The sequence below is a fragment of the Anabrus simplex genome, chromosome 1, assembly GCF_040414725.1.
Source record: "Anabrus simplex isolate iqAnaSimp1 chromosome 1, ASM4041472v1, whole genome shotgun sequence".
Classification (NCBI taxonomy): Eukaryota; Metazoa; Arthropoda; class Insecta; order Orthoptera; family Tettigoniidae; genus Anabrus; species Anabrus simplex.
This window is the reverse complement of record NC_090265.1, coordinates 50990764-51010806: the sequence shown is the minus strand read 5'-3', so window position 1 is coordinate 51010806 and position 20043 is coordinate 50990764. Positions and strand designations below refer to the sequence as shown.

Below are 20043 nucleotides of genomic sequence, written 5' to 3'. Positions count from 1 at the left end.
AGATCATTCAAATGCCGAATTCGCAGGAAATATATATAGCCTAATAAACATACATCCTCTCTACAAAGACCATCTAATTCTGAAGAGCCTACCCCAAGAAACTGTTTATCAAATAAATTATCAGCGTGCTTCTCAAGTCGTAAATATATCAGCAGTACAATGAAATTCAGTGCTGGAATGAGAGCGTTGTTATGGGCTAGATCGGCACTGCTACTACACAGCTGAACAAGCTGTCGAATTATGGACGCACAACGTGGGTAAGAAACAGGATTTTTACGTAGACATCATCAGATTCCTGAAATAATATATTTCTAAAGTAGACAGGTCTATACAGTCCTGCTTCTCGGTTGAATTGTCAGCGTCGAGGCATTCTATTCAGAGGATTCCAGGTTCGATTCTTGGTGATACTGAAGAGAAAATACCGGTATTCTATACACTCCAACCTATACCATCACATAAGTAATCGGAAAAATGCTGAATTCTTAGTACCAGACATAGCATTAATACTTAAGCTACTTGTAAAACCCACTTAATAGTTAATACACTGACTGACAGAGCAAATGCAACACCAAGAAGGAGTGGTTCGAAAGGGATGAAAGTTGGGGAAAAAACAGAGACGGCACGGACGAATAATTGATGTTTATTTCAAACCGATATGCAGGTTACACAATGCGCGCGGCATCGACTCAGTAGGATGTAGGACCACCGCGAGTGGCGATGCACGCAGAAACACGTCGAGGTACAGAGTCAATAAGAGTGCGGATGGTGTCCTGAGGGATGGTTCTCCATTCTCTGTCAACCATTTGCCACAGTTGGTCGTCCGTACGAGGCTGGGGCAGAGTTTGCAAACGGCGTCCAATGAGATCCCACACGTGTTCGATTGGTGAGAGATCCGGAGAGTACGCTGGCCACGGAAGCATCTGTACACCTCGTAGAGCCTGTTGGGAGATGCGAGCAGTGTGTGGGCGGGCATTATCCTGCTGAAACAGAGCATTGGGCAGCCCCTGCAGGTACGGGAGTGCCACCGGCCGCAGCACATGCTGCACGTAGCGGTGGGCATTTAACCATTTAACGTGCCTTGAATACGCACTAGAGGTGACGTGGAATCATACGCAATAGCGCCCCAAACCATGATGCCGCGTTGTCTAGCGGTAGGGCGCTCCACAGTCACTGCCAGATTTGACCTTTCTCCACGCCGACGCCACACTCGTCTGCGGTGACTATCACTGACAGAACAGAAGCGTGACTCATCGGAGAACACGACGTTCCGCCATTCCCTCATCCAAGTCGCTCTAGCCCGGCACCATGCCAGGCGTGCACGTCTATGCTGTGGAGTCAATGGTAGTCTTCTGAGCGGACGCCGGGAGTGCAGGCCTCCTTCAACCAATCGACGGGAAATTGTTGTGGTCGATATTGGAACAGCCAGGGTGTCTTGCACATGCTGAAGAATGGCGGTTGACGTGGCGTGCGGGGCTGCCACCGCTTGGCGGCGGATGCGCCGATCCTCGCGTGCTGACGTCACTCGGGCTGCGCCTGGACCCCTCGCACGTGCCACATGTCCCTGCGCCAACCATCTTCGCCACAGGCGCTGCACCGTGGACACATCCCTATGGGTATCGGCTGCGATTTGACGAAGCGACCAACCTGCCCTTCTCAGCCTGATCACCATACCCCTCGTAAAGTCGTCTGCCTGCCGGAAATGCCTCCGTTGACGGCGGCCTGGCATTCTTAGCTATACACGTATCCTGTGGCACACGACAACACTTTCTAAAATGACTGTCAGCTGAGCAATCATGGTACGAAGTGGGCCATTCGCCAACGCCGTGTCCCATTTATCGTTCGCTACGTGCGCAGCACAGCAGCGCATTTCACATCATGAGCATACCTCAGTGACGTCAGTCTACCCTGCAATTGGCATAAAGTTCTGACCACTCCTTCTTGGTGTTGCATTTGCTCTGTCAGTCAGTGTATTAACAGTAGATTGAATACTCTACCAATAGATAACAACTGCACAGTCGGAGACACCCAAAATGTAGACTTCTAACAATAGCTGCTGCGTTACCCCCTGAGTCACTGGCTTGAATTACCTGTTGATACACGTGATACACCTAAAACAAGCTCCAGGTTGTGTTTCTTTTTAAATATTGAACCATTCTGTTGATGGACCATTAGATATGATCTGCATGTATTTAGATGAGACCACACAGGAATGGTAAAATGGGAAACATTATTGCGCAACACAACACAACATTGCGCGCTTTCGAAGGCATCCTAGCGTTGGTATTAGTGTGTAGTTCACAGCCTGAACAAAGGGGAGATGAAGCCACGCCAACTACTTTACTTGACGGCTTCTGATGCCAGCATCTCTGCAAGAAAAGCGGAAGAATTCAGGCTGGAGGGAAATAAAACTCGACGGATATCTCTGGCCACAGGAGGAATATAGAGATTATAAAACCAAAGTAGGAACGAGGGCAATTTTCTGAGCAATGTGATATGCCGCATGGAGATATTCATAATCTCCGTGAATAAATGGGTATTTTCCTCATGTACCGTGAGAACATTTCCATTCCGGGAGAGGAGTTCAAGTGGACCACCCAGGGAGAATCTCGCGTGCGTGGGTAACACTCTTCAATAAATACTGCATGCTTGGGACGCGGAGATCATTCTCTGTACGCAACGTTGCCTGTGAGGTGTACCTCGTTTGTCAGAAGCTCATCGATAGAAGGAAGCATTCATCTTGATGATTTGCAGTTAGAGAGACTTCGTTGTCCGAGTGTAAATTGCCTAACATCAAGAATTCGCCCGCCAGTGCTAATTCATCACGGTCTGTGCCTGCGGAACGTGCAAGTCAACGTGGACATCCTTCGCAGCAGGGAGACAACGATCCAGGACAGGCTGGTGGTGGTCATCACGTCCAGTCAAGATGTCATAAGCAGCTAGAAGACAGCAATCGAGTTTTGAGTGTGGTTGGTCAGTACGGTCAATCCAGTCATCAGTACGAGGTTCCAGTGAAGAATGAAGACGTTGGTGATGTCGCTGAGAACGATCCCAGGACGGCTACCTTTTGCTACCAGTAGTAACATGGGTTACTAATTTGATGTCCGAAATGGACAGCCGCTAAGTGTAACCACAGATGCAGGTCAGACAAATTCTAACTTATAAGCATGGGCCAGAATAGGGTGGCTTCGCAAATTTGTAAATAGAATGTAACGCCCGTCAGACGTATATGTAAAAATCCTTTGATGCTCATCAGGTACCTGCAAATAAATTATACTCAGGACAAATCATGCATGATTAAAGTAGATTAGTGTTTGCTTGTTATATTCTTGAATTACAGTTTCATCTGTGTCTTATTTTGTTGGACATTTTCATTGATTTATAGAAGGGTTTGTTATTAGATCATCCATTGAAGGACTTGCGCAGTCTAAGAATTTTTATAGGTAGACTTTGTGTCTTAGGGCCTAGTTGGAAATGCATGAGGCATGTTTAGACCTAAGTTTCCTTTGGTTGTCAGCTGAAAAGCTGTAAGATCCTCGCAATACTTCCTTTAACGCAACTCGGGACCTTGCACGGGAATCGAGCTACCATGCAATCGCGCAGAAAATAAATCACAGGCGAGAGGTATTTGTGTAATAAGACCAGGGATGATAAGAGGTAGCAGAGCCCTAAGTTGCGCGAATAACGCAAATAGAATCGTTCATATGATATGGAATTGCTGATAGTAAGCCGCGTTAATGAAAATATGTGCGTGCAGGAAAATGCACGGGTAATAATGGTAGGGATGCTCTGAGTCGAGCTCTATTTAGGAATTACTTGGGGTGCTGGAATTCGCACCATACGTAATAAGAATACGTGTGATAGTTTCACGTCCGTGATGTAAATGAAAGGGCATATTAATTAGGTTCCCTTTTAATATGGCCTGTATTTATGAATGAAGTCTCGACGTTACCTCCTTCACTACTCCCTTGCGGGGTTGTAAATCACTTGAGGAATGCAAGATGGCGCTCGGCGACCGCTGCAGACTCCCTGGTCTTGGAAAAAAGAGAAGTTCTGTCCTTGACTGACCTGACAAAGAGGTCATTGTCGCCAAGATGAAGTTTAACCTGATTTCAACATGCTTTAAAAGTGGAACATACACACAGTTTGTTGTACTTTGTCAATTGATTGTTTTCGTATTTTAATGTAATTTGAGATATCGCATGCCTTTCCGAGGAGTCATAGGTTAATGTCTCCGACATCATGCTGCGTTTGTTGCAAGTCTAGTGTTAAGTTCGTGTGTTGTAGTTTTAATTGTCGTGCAGTGTAACGTAAAGATGTTTAGTTATCGGGATTTATTAGGGTAATATGTGCGAAGCAAGTCCCTCTCTGATCCATATTTTCTTATGTTGAAGTGGAGACTTGACTGTGTTAGAAGATGTCTGCACTTCGCCAAGATATGGAAAAAGTACATAATAACAGATCGGAGGACGAAGATATAGGATTATCCCCTCTGAAACTTGGGAAAAGAGCGGGGATGCCACTTATTGGCTTGGTAATTGATTTGATATAAAATTGAACTAACGTAAATTTTTCACCAATTTTAATATGTAAAATCCATCTCTCAGTTTGTAATAAATTTTGTTATTTGATTTGGAATTTCTGGCAACTCACCGATATTTTATTTTAAATTTAGTGTGAGGTAGTTTTAACCTCAACTACCCTTTCCTCTTGTATTTACTTCTTCGACGCCCTATTTCACCCACGTGTTTCAACAACGACTGAGCTAACTGGAGCCGCAGAAGTGGAATTTCGGAGTTCAGGTAAGGTATGTGCCAGGGTTTACATACCGTGTGGTGAGTATGTTTTCCCACCACAGCACATCTGGTCGGTTCTCAGCGTCAGCTTGATAGCGATCAGATTGCTGTAGGGCACAATATTAATGAAAATAATTATAACTCGTTTGTAGCGTTGCTGCAAAATGTCCTAAAGAGACGTCAGCCGGTGAGTGATTAATCTCGAGGAATGAATAATCCCTTACAACCACGTTTTTTTCAATAGGTGGACATTGGAGTTAACACTAAGTAATCAAGAATTTTATGAGCAGGAGAAAGACTTCGTTGCAATACAGTGCTCGTCAGTCAGTTCAAGGGGTTCAGTTTGTGGAAAGAGTATTCAAAACCTTGCTTCCGTCTGTGAGACCTGTGATAAAGAAGAGTGCTTGAATTCAAGGGGATAATTCACACGGAGATGCGTCCCCAGGAAAATTTATATATTTTTGTCATGGAAAGGAAGAGTAGGCCTCTCTCGATATTAAAGTTTACTCTGTTAAAATGAACGCAATTCGTTGGCATGCTATTGGCTATTAAATTCGTAACGACTACCAGATCATGGACAAACTGTTGAAATCCTTAAAAGAAACAAATCTACAAACGTGTGGATATTCTGCTTAAGCCAATCAGCTGTTCTTATGGTTCGGTCATCAGGGCACCATCGCAAGAGCCGTGGGCACAACACTAGGTCCTTTCGTGGAGACGGATATAGTCCAGATTTCAATCCTACGGCTTAGTTTCTCATGACCATACGATGATACCATTAGAAATGATAAACACCGTAAGGAACGAAGTGAATCCTCTTTCCCAAAGACAAGTAGCTGATAGAATAGACAAACGGAGAGGATTCATCCAATTGGTTGCGACAGTAAATCGAGGCATACAATACGTTAACTACTTATCTCAATTGAGGTAAAATTCCAAAATTTGAATGAAAGTAATCCAACTCACAACAGAAAGTTTGTATGTATTCTTTCAACAGTTATTGTAAAATTTCTGTTACAAAGTGATGCAATAAGAAGGACATAAAATGATAGAATAATTATAAACATTCCCCGTCTTGTATCCTTAAATTTTAGTGCCAACAGAGCAGAGATAAATTAGAATTATACGTACTCGAATAAGAGTGACATCATTCTGTATGGTGAACACACTGTAGTCTTCATGTATGTACAGCTGTTCAATGGGTCGCTCAACTCTAGTTTTCTCGGTAGGATCGGACACGTTCAGAGCGCCAGCAACCACAACTGAATCCCATCCGTACCATATACCATTTTTAAAACTGTAAAAAGAAAATTGGATATACACTGTGTGAATAAAATACCAACTTAAAACTTTTCATAATATTTTAGAACCGAACATCCTAAATTAACGACGGTCATCCCTCATGCTGGTATATTATAGCTGGGAATAAGCAAAATACGAGAAAATTTGTGCAGAACTTGTACATATTAAAATAAATTTCAAAGTGGTAATTATAAATTTTACTACTTATATGTAAAAACTCTACTGGACGGTTTGAAGCATGTTTAGATTATAATTTGTAAGCTCTTATAGGTTTTCTCTGTGCTTAATGACTGAACGATGTCCAGTGGTGCATGACTTTCTAGTTGACGTCCATAGTGAACTGCGTGTCTCATTTTGAGATTATGATGAGGACCATAACAATTAGGACAGGATGAAACGCTGTGTCAGCACACAGCCTACTTATGTCTGCTTAACGTGTACGTCAAATCACTATCAATATACCCTCATCCCATGGGAACACTTTGGAGAGATTTGAAATTGAATCTAGTCATTCGACAGGCATTCAACACTTCAGTGATGAATATTTCTTCTACCAGTGGGACTCGAACGGACCAATCAAGGTGTCAGATTTTCCAGACTCGACCTCTTAACTAAGATGGCCATCAGGTGGGCTACACTTCATAATACGATAAAAATGGAATTCAATAAATAGCAATAATTTTCTAGTTCTTACTCTGAAAGTCTCTGGCCACATCAACTGAACTTAACACCAGTTGAAAACGCTACAAGTAGCTTTACAACATTTATCAGTTTTGTCCGGAAGTACTGTTTAAAACGAAGAAGTGGGCCTAGATCTCTCCTCATCGCATGATGAAATGGGAGCTTACACGTGACATACTATATTTGGTAGCTTAATATTTGCTGATGTTCCACTGCTCTTAGCTTCTAGCAACTTGCAACTTGATAGAACTGTCTCATTATATTAAATAAAAATACCTCTTCGTTACTAATGGAAACGGTATGCGACAAAGGAAAAGGACACTGAATTTATTGGTCACCTATTTTCGACATTTCAGTAACAACTTACTAGAGGTTGTGAAGCCTGCTATGCTGCCAGACCATGTCCTATTACGTACATAAAGTTCAACAACATATTACACACACAAACACACACACACACACACACTATAATACCATACTGTACATACAATACACTTGCAGAAAAAAGAATCCGAACACCAAGAAGGGGTTCTTCTAGATTAACGAACGTTGGTAAGCGTGTTTATACATCTGAAAGATGCCATTGGTTCACATTTCCCGCAGATCACATTAGCGTGTCGCTAGTAGCGGCCCCATGACTTTCCACATCAGGTTTGCTTTACATACGGCCTGTACTGTGGGAGAGCGTTAGTTAGCTGTGAGATTGGACGGAGTGACTGTGAGTGGGTCAAGAATACATTTACGATGACAAGGTGGCCGGTAATAACAGGTCACTGCGCTTGAATGAGGCCGTGGGCTACGTGAAGGTGGATTTTCCTTCCGGGCTATTGCAGAACGACTTGGCAGGAATGTCTCCAGGGTGCATAGGCGCTGGCAGCAGTGGCCACGATAAGAAACGTTTGCAAGAAGACCGGGCTCCGGACGTTCCCGTGGCACCACTGAGCCGCCGTATTGGGTGTACGGCTGTGCCGCAGCGGACTGTGTCTGCAGCAGCAATTCAAGCGGCAGTTGGCACCACAGTGACATAACGACCTTTTCGAATTCGGTTACTTGAATGACAGCTCCGACGCCCTGCTGCATGCATCCCACTTACCCCAAACTACCACCGTCTGCGAATTCAGTGGTGTCAAGTGAGAGCTCGTTGGTGGATGGAGTGGAGGTCTGTTGTGCTTTCCGATGAAAGGCGGTTCTGTCTTCTTGCCAGTGATGGTCGTGTGTTGATTAGAAGGACGCCAGATGAGCGCCTGCATTCCATCTGTCTGCGGCGTCGACACACTGGACCTACACCAGTTCTGTTGCCGGGAGCAATTTCCTATGACAGCAGGAGCACATTCGTGGTTATGCCTGAGTGCAGATTTGTAAGTCAGTCTGGTGTTTCGATCTGTTGTGCTGCTATTCATGAACAGCATTCCTGGGGATATTTTCTAACAGGAAAATTCACTCCCCCATGCCGCTGTTGTAACTCAACGTGCTCTACAGAGTGTCGACGTTTTGCCTTGGCCTGCTTCTTCCTCCGAAGAGGACATCATTGGACAACTCCAGCGTCATCCACAACCGGCATTAACTGTCCCTGTATTAACCTACCAAATCCAAGAGGCATGGAACTCCATCACACAAGCTGACATCCGGAAACTTTACGACACAATGCATGCACGTTTGCATGCCTGCATTTAACAGGCATGCGATTACACCGGTTATTAGTGGACCAACATGACACACTTGCGATGGCTTTTATCGTGATGATATTAACCTGTAGTCTTGTACCTTTAATAAATTTAATATGTTACCTAGACCAATATGCCTTTTCTGGCGGGACCTAGTGTTTACAGTGCACTAAGTCTCCTGGTATGGGCTAGAGCAATTTTGTTACTTTCATTGATCTGTCTCTGTCTTATCCTTGGCTTTGACAAAGTGAGAGTGACTGAGGTATGAGCGATGCTAGTAATGCCATTCCTTACGCAACCAGTCCCTGCTATGAATGGTGTGAAAATATTGATCATGGGGTCGGTTGGTGCATGCATTTCAGTGGGCTTGGCAGACTGATATGTAATAGCAACTTCTGGCTCCGTGAGGAAAGCAACAGGAAACTACCTCACTCCTCATTTCCCTAGTACGCCTCTTCAGTGATGCCTAGGCCATCTATGACAGCTAATGGCGGAACTGTTGAGGATCCAACCAGCCTTCGGGCTGATGACTAAACAACATGCCTAGACAAATATATTGCCACAATTTCCGTATTCTATATTCCGTACTTCATTGTGTTTGGATATATTTTCCGCCAGTGTGAAAACACGTTAAAAAAATAAAAGGAAACCAGAATATAAAATGTCCTAATACATCAATTAAAACAAATTTAGTAAAACTTAGTGACACGATGGGTGAAATAACAAGACAGGAAAGGAGAATTCATGTATTTAAACTCGACTGGATGTGTCCAACTACCGCTGCCAACATTTGATTTTAAGACCGCTTCAGGTAGGGTGTTTGTTAGATCACTGGGCAATGAATTCCATGTTCGAATTGTATGAACAACAAAAGAATTATTGCAGAGTGTGGATCTGTGATTTAGTATTTTGAGGGTTACGTGAACTTCAGATCTGGTAAGGATATTATGAAATGTTGAGAGCAACTGGAAATAATCTGTTAGATAAGAGGTTGTCTGCTTGTATGTATTATTTTTTGGAGTGAAGCAATGAAAGATAGCAACGACGCTGATTTAGATTAATCCAATTTAACTCATGGAATGCAGGAGTTATACGATGAAATTTTCGAATGTTCATTATAAAGCGGACACAAGCTCTCTGTAGTCTATTAGAGAGGGCGCCATAAGTGCATAAGTATGCTCTACATGTCACAGTAGTCAAACAAAAGCATTTTAGCTGTTGAACTAACAGCTTTCTGACCTTGAAGTGAAGTTAATCTTTCATTCCCTTAAGTGAGGGAAGGGAGAAGAATACTCTTTGGTAATAGAAAGCGGTTTGGTGTTCTGTCCAGTCAAGATGTTTGTCCAGTATTAATCCTAAATATTTTTACTTTGTTTTCATAAGGGATAATGGTTCCATTTAATGTTATTGTTGGAAAAATACGTCCGTTAAGTGATGATGCGTCTCGTAAATACCTATCATTATAACCTGAGATTTCACGGGGTTCATTCTGAGTCTGTTTAGTCTAGTCCACATTTCGACACGCGCCATGTCAGGATTAATTTTACATCCAGCTTCGTGAATATCGGATACATTCGTGTGAGAATAGACATGAAAATCATCGCCGTATAGATGATATTTTTCGCTCGAGATGTTGAGTGACTTGACGAGTTTCTCCGGTGCATCCCTCATACAGGCAATTTTATTTCTAAGGATTGTTCTTCTCTGTATATCTCCCTCCTGGATTCAAATTTATTCCGAGTCCTTGTGAACATCCTTGAGCCATAATATAATTTTGTGAATTCGGCGTTCTCAGAAGAGAAGATATGGTTATAGTGGATCAATAATTTCAGTCATACAGAGTGCGACAACAGAATAGCTCGAGTGTGCTTCAAGTTAAATAACAGTGCGAAGAGCGATTTAATTGGAAACAAAGGAACAATGTCAGTTGTCGTTGACATGTTCTGTCATAAGGGATCAGTTTAACGTCAGCGAAAGTAGGCAACAGGGCGTTCAAGGACCGTCATGGCAAATGAGAATCATTGACGACTTCTCCAACAGGATCTACAGTCCCCAAACTGTCATGGAATATCAGGCGCTTATTTAGTCAATGATGCTGCACAGAATACAAAAGCCAGTAGACAAAATAGTCTACAGATATCTCATTATCACGCATATTCGTGTACTTTAATGATAATGATAGGTAAGGTAAGGGTTATTCTGCCCGCAGGCAGGTCCGAACCTCCACAGAGGTGTTCCTGAGACGGAGTTTATGTGCGGTAGGGTGGCCAGTTCCTTTCCGCTCCTCCATTCCCTTACCCCCCACCAACAGCGCGTGGCAACCCAGCCAACTCCTGACCACGCCCAATGTTGCTTAACTTCGGAGATCTCACGGGATCCGGTGTTTCAACACGGCTACGGCCGTTGGCATGGTAATGATAAATGTAATAATATTAATATTAATAATAATCGTATGGCTGCAGCTACTGTGTGCAGACATTTTAATTTGACGCCATCTGGCTGTCCGCTCGTCAAAACCCACGTTCCATTTCACTCCGAGCCTACTAGACGGCAGAGTAAACCGAATCTCTCTTGGGCGTCTATGACAGAGTATTAATGAATTTTGTCGGGTGAACGCCAAATGTGTCATCAGAGAGATATATTTTACACGCCAACATCGTACGCCATGGAGTGTAAAATGGACTTACATTCGCCCTTCAAAATCTGACTACCTCTGCCGGGTTTGAACGCGCTATCTTGGGAACGGGAGGCCGACACCTCTACCACTAATCCACATAACATGGTAACAGCACCAACTCAACTAAACAGCGGACCAACACTTAACAATCCACTCAACACTCCAACGCTACTGAAGGACGTGAACAATAACACTAAACTTCAACAACACTACTCTGACACTCCACAGCGATGACATTCTCTCAACACACACTACTCAACAATGACAATATCACTGTTCACGTGAGCCTGCTTTTACACACCTGCTGAAAAATTCCTAGTGTCTTCGTTGTGCATCTGGAATAAGAAAATTCTAGTTTCGCCTTTCAGAATACCTACGGAGACACCGGACGAAAAGCTAAATAAAAGGATAGGCCATCACATGCCCTCAAACCAGTGAGGAAGTCTCCAGTCTGACTCACTCATATGTTCTAGGCACTAGCGAAAGAGATTCTATGGGGATTTCAGTCTCCTAAGCAAATGACAGTATTAAGAAGGTGAAAATTGCCAAGACTACAGCTTGAGGAATAAACCGAATACGGCTAAAATTGACAAACTGGCTGGGATTAAAACCCGGGACCCTACAAACAAGAAGTCACCTATACAGAAATTCAGCAGAAAGGCTGAACTTTGTATTTGAAATAACCAGTTTGCAAAATTCTAAAATATTAAGTAAGAGCATCCGCCCATGCGTAACATATTGTTCTGACTTTTATTTTATCATAATTTCGACTTTATCAACAGAAATTTCACTGCCTGAGAAACAAAGTTAAACACCCAGAAGGTTTGGTCCCATATTATCCCGTTTCGGTATACTTGCCTACCATTGATGTGTGAGTAAATGATTAGATTTACAAGGATCTGTAATGTGTAGAACGAACACCAGAGTGCATTCATGATGGCACGTTCCTGTTATAGATAAGTAGTTACCAGTCAACTGCTGCGAATAAGACGTTAAGCAAGACGTGGAGAGAGGACTACGTACAGTACTAAGCAGCAGCGATGCTTCTCAGACTCGTTAAACGGCCCATCGACCAATCGAAAGCATTTGACTGGCCACACTGTGGGACTGCAAGAGTCTAGTTGGTCGTATCTTGCAATTGGTAGGCATGTGGGCTATTCATATGGTACAGTGGTCCAATGTTGGACTCAATGGGTACATGAGGGCACCCAGTCCCGTCGTACAGGTTCGAATCGACCAAGAAACACCACTCGGAGGGAGGACCGTCGTATGGTGCGCCAAGAATTGCAGAATCCCATAACTCCGGCACCCGCCATCCACTAACAAGTACTGGAGACTCTACAACATACTGTGAGTTCCCGTACGGTGCTTTGACGACTTGGATCCACCTTATTATGGTCCTACCGCCCCATGCGTCGGTTTCCATTGGCATCAGAATACCAACGCCTCCGTTTGGAGTGGTATCTTACCTGGGAGACATTGACGGAGGACGACTAACGTCGAATCATGTTCAGTGATGAGTCCCGCTTCTCCATAACCTCCGATAACCATCGTGCGCAGGTTTCGCGGCGTCGAGGGCAGAGTACATTTCCTGCCCATAATGTGGAAAGACATACAGGTGTAATCCTTGGCATTATGGTGTGGGGAGCCATATGATATGCGTTGAGGTCGCCTCTATTAGTGCTTCGGCAGACTTCAATCAATCAATCAATCAATCAATCAATCAATCAATCAATCAATCAATCAATCAATCAATCAATCAATCAATCAATCAATCAATCAATCAATCAATCAATCAATCAATCAATCAATCAATCAATCAATCAATACTCATCTGCATTTAGGGCAGTCGCCCAGGTGGCAGATTTCCTATCTGTTGCTTTCCTAGCCTTTTCTGAAATGATTTCAAAGAAATTGGAAATTTATTGAACGCCTCCCTTGGTAAGTTATTCCAATCCCTAACTCCCCTTCCTATAAATGAATATTTGCCCCAGTTTGTCATCTTGAATTCCAACTGTATCTTCATATTGTGATCTTTCCTACTTTTATAAACGCCATTCAAACTTATTCGTCTACTAATGTCATTCCACGCCATCTCTCCGCTGACAGCTCGGAACATACCACTTAGTTGAGCAGCTCTTATTCTTTCTCTCAATTCTTCCCAACCCAAACATTGTAACATTTTTGTAACGCTACTCTTTTGTCGGAAACCACTCAGAACAAATCGAGCTGCTTTTCTTTGGATATTTTCCAGTTCTTGAATCAGGTAATCCTGGTGAGGGTCCCATACACTGGAACCATACTCTAGTTGGGGTCTTACCAGAGAATTATATGCCCTCTCCTTTACATCCTTACTACAATCCCTAAACACCCTCATAACCATGTGCAGAGATCTGTACCCTTTATTTGCAATCTCATTTATGTGATTACCCCAATGAAGATCTTTCCTTATATTAACACCTAGTTACTTACAATGATCCCCAAAAGGAACTTTCACCCCATCAACGCAGTAATTAAAACTGAGAGGACTTTTCCTATTTGTGAAACTCACAACCTGACTTTTAACCCCGTTTATCAACATACCATTGCCTGCTGTCCATCTCACAACATTTTTGAGGTCACATTGCAGTTGCTCACAATCTTGTAACTTATTTATCACTCTATAGAGAATAACATCATCCGCAAAAATCCTTACCTCCGATTCCACTCCTTTACTCATATCATTTATATATATAAGAAAACATAAAGGTCCGATAACACTGCCCTGAGGAACTCCCCGCTCAACTATTACAGGATCAGACAAAACTTCACCTACTCTAACTCTCTGAGATCTATTTTCTAGAAATATAGCAACCCATTCAGTCACTCTTTTGTCTAGTCCAACTGCACTCATTTTTGCCAGTAGTCTCCAATGATCCACCCTATCAAATGCTTTAGACAGGTCAATCTCTTATACAGTCCATTTGACCTCCAGAATCCAAGATATCTGCTATATCTTGCTGGAATCCTACAAGTTGAGCTTCAGTTGAATAATCTTTCCTAAAACCGAATTGCCTTCTATCAAACCAGTTATTAATTTCACAAACATGTCTAATATAATCAGAAAGAATGCCTTCCCAAAGCTTACATACAATGCATGTCAAACTTACTGGCCTGTCATTTTCAGCTTTATGTCTATCACCCTTTCCTTTATACACAGGGGCTACTATAGCATCTCCCCATTCATTTGGTATAGCTCCTCCGACCAAACAATAATCAAATAAGTACTTCAGATATGGTACTATATCCCAACCCATTGTCTTTAGTATATCCCCAGAAATCTGATCAATTCCAGCCGCTTTTCTAGTTTTCAACTTTTGTATCTTATTTTAAATGTCATTTTTATTATATGTAAATGTTATTACTTCTTTGGCCTTAGTCTCCTCCTCTATCTCGACATTATCCTTGTAACCAACTATCTTTACATACTGCTGACTGAATACTTCTGCCTTTTGAAGATCTTCACATACACACTCCCCTTGTTCATCAATTATTCCTGTAATGTCCTTCTTGGAACCTGTTTCTGCCTTAAAATACCTATACATACTCTTCCATTTTTCGCTAAAATTTGTATGACTGCCAATTATGCTTGCCATCGTGTTATCCTTAGCTGCCTTCTTTGCTAGATTCAATTTTCTAGTATGTTCCTTCAATTTCTCCTTACTTTCACAGCCATTTCTAACTCTATTTCTTTCCAGTCTGCACCTCCTTCTTAGTCTCTTTATTTCTCTATTATAATAAGGTGGGTCTTTACCATTCCTTACCACCCTTAAAGGTACAAACCTGTTTTCGCATTCCTCAACAATTTCTTTAAACCCATCCCAGAGTCTGTTTACATTCTTATTTACCGTTTTCCACCGATCATAATTACTTTTTAGGAACTGCCTCATGCCTGCTTTATCAGCCATATGGTACTGCCTAACAGTCCTACTTTTAAGACCTTCCTTTCTATCACATTTATTTTTAACTACCACAAAAACAGCTTCATGATCACTAACACCATCTATTACTTCAGTTTCCCTATAGAGCTCATCTGGTTTTATCAAGCACGACATCCAGGATATTTTTCCCTCTGGTTGGTTCTCTCACTTTCTGAATCAGCTGTCCTTCCCATATTAACTTATTTGCCATTTGTTGGTCATGCTTCCTGTCGTTCGCATTTCCTTCCCAATTGACATCTGGCAAATTCAGATCTCCAACTACAATCACATTTCTTTCCATGTCGTTTCCCACATAGCTGACTATCCTATCAAATAATTCCGAATCCTCGTCAGTGCTACCCTTTCCCGATCTGTACACTCCAAATATATTAAGTTGCCTATTATCACAGCGATACGTAGCAAATATTATGCATCCACTCGTCCTACTCTTTATGGCACAGCACTCTGGGAGAGGGTTCCAATAATATAATACACGCCCACACGCTTCACGTGTGCCTATGGACTCGCACAATGAGGTCTTCCCGTGGCCAGCAAGATTCTCGGACCTCTCCATCATTGAACATGTATGGATGACACTGGAAGGGGACTGCACCCCAGTAACAGGTGCAACAACTGTGGAGAAGCTTGCCTACGGGGAGGATCCAAAGACTGTTTGACACCATTCCGAATCGAATAAAGGCATGCGTTGTGGCCGAGTGGGTGCGACACTCTACTGATCTGACACCAACATTCCACCTGTGACGGCAACGGCCAGGTCTCTTTCATCACATATTGCAATCTATAAAGGCACTAGTTCTTTCAGTACATGTAGTTTTATTCACTTTCAACCACTCCTTCTGGGCGCTTAACTCTTTTGTCAGCCAGTGTATTTCAACTCTAAATATGGTAGATAGACTGTATAAGGTCATAATCATAATAATATATCTGAGAAAAAGAACATCATGGTTAAAAGAAGGTAGGAGTCGACATGGTAGACAATGTAGAGGATACCGTATGTGGTGTGAAACCTTCTGGTTGATTAAACTATCTTCTAAATTAACAGTATTTAAAAAGGTGAATTGTGGATATATATTGAACCCATGACCTTTGTGCCCTAAGAACATTATGCATTATATAACAATTAAATTAAAAGTTGGATTCTTGATAGCATGGATTTGACACGTGACGAGGGGGTGATTACCTTCGGTCCCACGCTCTGGGGTACGTGACGTCAACCACACGTGTCGACGGCGGAAGAATCTCAAGTCATTTTTATGAACTATTTCAAAGCGCGTGTACACGGCGTGACCACGCCAAGTCAAAAAATATAGTGCCTATCAAAGGAGGTCAATCATCTCACAAATCGAACCCGTAAAATTTTTAAATGTCCATGAACACTACCGCCAGAAATGTAGCAAGCATGTAGTCACTTTCAAAACTCTTGAAATTACAGTTTAGGTAAGTCAGAAAATTTATAAAATTTTTCTTGGCGGCAAAGGGAGAGATCCGAAGAGAGGGGGTAACTGCTATAAATATGAAGGGACGCCATGACGAAGCTTCCTTCTCCGGCATTTGTGATACAAAGCGGACGAAAAATTGTTGAGCTGCTCTGCGAAATCAAACCAACGAAAGTAGACTGAGTTCGACTGCAGATTTTAGCCATTGCGGCTAAGTCTTGACTCCACGAGGAGATAGTTTTCTTGAGTGAAATAACTGTACCAGATAGGACGGTCAAAGTACTGAAATATTCTAATGTGATTAAGTAATTCGTGTGCGGGAATAATTACAATCCATCGTGTGCGCTCCGCAAACAAGTGAAGGGTATTTCTTTTTTTTATGCTTTATTCCAGGAAACCTGAAGAAACATAATGAGATGTACAGCCATGAATGTAAAGATGGCTAAATAAAATGCCAGGGTCACAGGTGAGCCCTAAGATGAATACTGGCGTGACGACATGAGGTAGGTGACTTCCCATCTTACTACCTCTTATATCTCGTATCGTGATTTCTAAAAGTGTATTTGAATGGGGATATACGACGCAGTGGTCGCCCTACTAAGTTTTGTAAGTGTGAGAGTACGACTAAAAGAGTCATTTGTTTTATTTTCCACTTGGATAAAATTTTGAAGTCTTGCGAGTGCCATATAATGTTGTAAAAAGTTATTGAATAGGGTTCCGTAGTGATATCACGTCCAATGTAGATCGTCATCCGTGTGAGTGTACTGCCTATATTTTGTGATGTCAAAGTAAGATGTTCATTCGACGTAAAATTCTTCTGACTGCAATTTGACGTTAATAATAATAATCCATGGTTACTCATTTTCAATCGAGAGGAAGAGCGCTGTCGGGTGAGAGCCAAGAGAGATGAATTTGGTCACGGAGAGAAACGTTTTTCTATGCCCATTTTAAACTGTGTCTGACTGACAATAAAAAAGATCTAGTAGAATGTTTCAGTCATTTCTCGTAAAAATCAAGTTATTAAATACGATATCATTTATGCGAAGTTATTCATGAGTAATGCATTGTGCGATATTAGATGTCGGAATTTCTAGTGAGGATTTTATTCCAGTTCTTTGTCAATGATAATTGTGGAGCTGGGAACAGAGGTTAGTATTGCGAAACAGGTTGGACCTGTCATTGAAGCCGAGACCCGGAAGCCCGAGGAATGTTTTGTATGAGTTGAAATGAGATGTGCGAATCAAGTTAAAGTCCTGTCATTGAAGCCGGGATATGATAGCCCGAGGAATATTTTATAATGTTGAGAATGGAAAGAAATTCATAGAAATCCATAGCGGTATAATTGGCGACGCGTATAATTAGTGTGGGCATCTTGAAGCATATCTGTGCATTTTGTTGGTTAGAATATCGTATTTGTTGAATCATGTCGGCAGAGTTTAAAGGGAGCATTTTGAGAAGTCAGTCATCTGTGAATAAACCAGGTGGTTCCTGTAACTGCCAAGCGAACATGGGGTGAGAGACCTAAGCGGACAGCGGGGATAATAACGGGAATAGGAGTGGAGCCGAGATTGTACTGCAATTCTCGACCAGGGAAAACGTTAAAAAGCTGGATTTAGTTGAAAATTCATAGCCGGTAATGATCTAAGTATTGTGAAATACTGTAATTGGGGACGGAATGAACATTTGAAACCATGAACTTTGAGTATAAGGAACAGAGTAACCCAATTTCAGGGTTGTCCAAAATATAGAGCGATGGTCGTGATGATCGATTTGTCTGTGAGGGGTGTGCAAAATTCATAATGGTAATGACGAGATATGACATCGTAATTATATGGCGAGTTGTTTGGTTTGTACGTAGATTATTAGGATATCCAAGTGTTAATAACGGTTAGGATTAGATTAGATTTTAAAGTGTGATATCACGATACGAGATATATAGCTGGACATGAATGATGTAACAAATTCTTTTCCAGCCAGATAAACATCGCAATATTGAATTCACATCACAGCTGCGTAGAAAGTTGTGAAGAAACCAGAGTCCGCGGAGATAAAATTTACTGTTCTTTAACATTTCGATAAATCATTTAAATTTATTAAATTATTAAATTCAGTGAAACCGCATTTTGAAATAACTTTAATCAAGCGAATAACTTGGAGGTGCATTCTGGAAATTTTAATTTGTTGTCTGGGGAATATTAAAAAAATAAAGTAAAGATAAAGGGAACATATCCGAAGGAAATGGATTTTTCTGCCACAAAGTTTGTGAGCATTGTTGTTGTTGTAATTATTGAACTTTGATTGACTGAGCAGTGAATGTGCTGGGGATAGTAAAGTGGAACTTTGGTCATCAACCGATGTAACTTAATTGTGTTTAGCCTTCAGCTTAGAAACTTGGATGGTCAGGGGGTCATCAACCTCAGTGACTTAGATTAGGGCCATATGCCATTGTAGCATCATTTCCTTGCGGTCATCATCCACAATGACTTTAAAGTAACTTAGAAGATTAGATGTCGGTCCATGACATAGACGCAGGTCACATCGATTCAATTAAGGGTCCATGCCGTAGAACCACTGTGTGGCACACACCGATTGGACGGCCTTAATTATACTCAGAGTCCAGAGTTCGTGTTACGAGGGCTGGACCATAACGAATCACTATGATGGTACATGTGGTCTCACATGGAAGCCGAATTTAAGGATTTCCAGACTTTCCTTTCTTAAATGATTAATAATTGAGATAATGGTTTCTAGTAAGATTGCCCATCAGGCAGTTACGTTAAAGTCTCACACCAGTGTTCTGACATTTATGTAAAAATGATTGTGGTGTCCAGTGGACACAATTGACTACGACATCGTTGACATAGTAAATTACTTCATTTCCCTGAATAAATAGGAATCTTTTCAATAGACCTTTCATTCCAGTAGATAGATTAGAATTAATGAACCCTACCTTTACCTCAGCAAGTGACGAAGAACCCGAAACGACCCAAGAGACAGATCTCATGAACTTTGCTGATAGGTAAGGAAGGTAGGTATCCCTCAATATGGACCTAAAGGGTTCAATATATATCATATCATATTTATCACTTACAACACGCCGCAATGTCCTGCCGTCAGTACGTGGTGTTTGTCCAATATGCTTCCACCGCAGACATGCTCGTAAACTTTGGTTTCAGGATCGTAATGTCCTAATGAAACCTGCAAAGGAAAAAGAATGTACAATATGATTTAAAATGTTTTCATCAGTAGTCCAGATCATTTAAAGCCTGTTGGGACTCGTGAAGTTTGGTGATGTAGCTTTCCACATTTAATCTAAAAAATATAACATAATAATTTCAGATCACCCCCGATCCCATATAAAGAAACGTGTATAATACTGTTATTATAAGGAAATATCTTCATTACTGTAATATAAAAGTATTATATATAAAGGGTACAGGTCTCTGCACATGCCTATGAGGTATTTAGCGGTTGTAGTAGGGATATAAGCCTCTGGTAAGAGCCAAACTA

At 41.8% G+C, this 20043-nt stretch overlaps 1 protein-coding gene across 2 annotated transcripts in view; it reads right to left on the bottom strand.

Moving 5' to 3' along the window:
• LOC136860905 (trypsin eta) overlaps positions 1-20043 on the bottom strand; it is a 58189-nt gene that overhangs the window by 24508 nt on the left and 13638 nt on the right. For both annotated transcript variants that reach the window (XM_067138786.2, XM_067138788.2), the window contains exons 3-4: positions 19625-19731; positions 5925-6090 (exon numbers count right to left, since the gene is read on the bottom strand). In XM_067138786.2, the coding sequence (XP_066994887.2) occupies positions 5925-6090; positions 19625-19731 (273 nt within the window). The remainder of the gene's footprint in view (positions 1-5924; positions 6091-19624; positions 19732-20043) is intronic.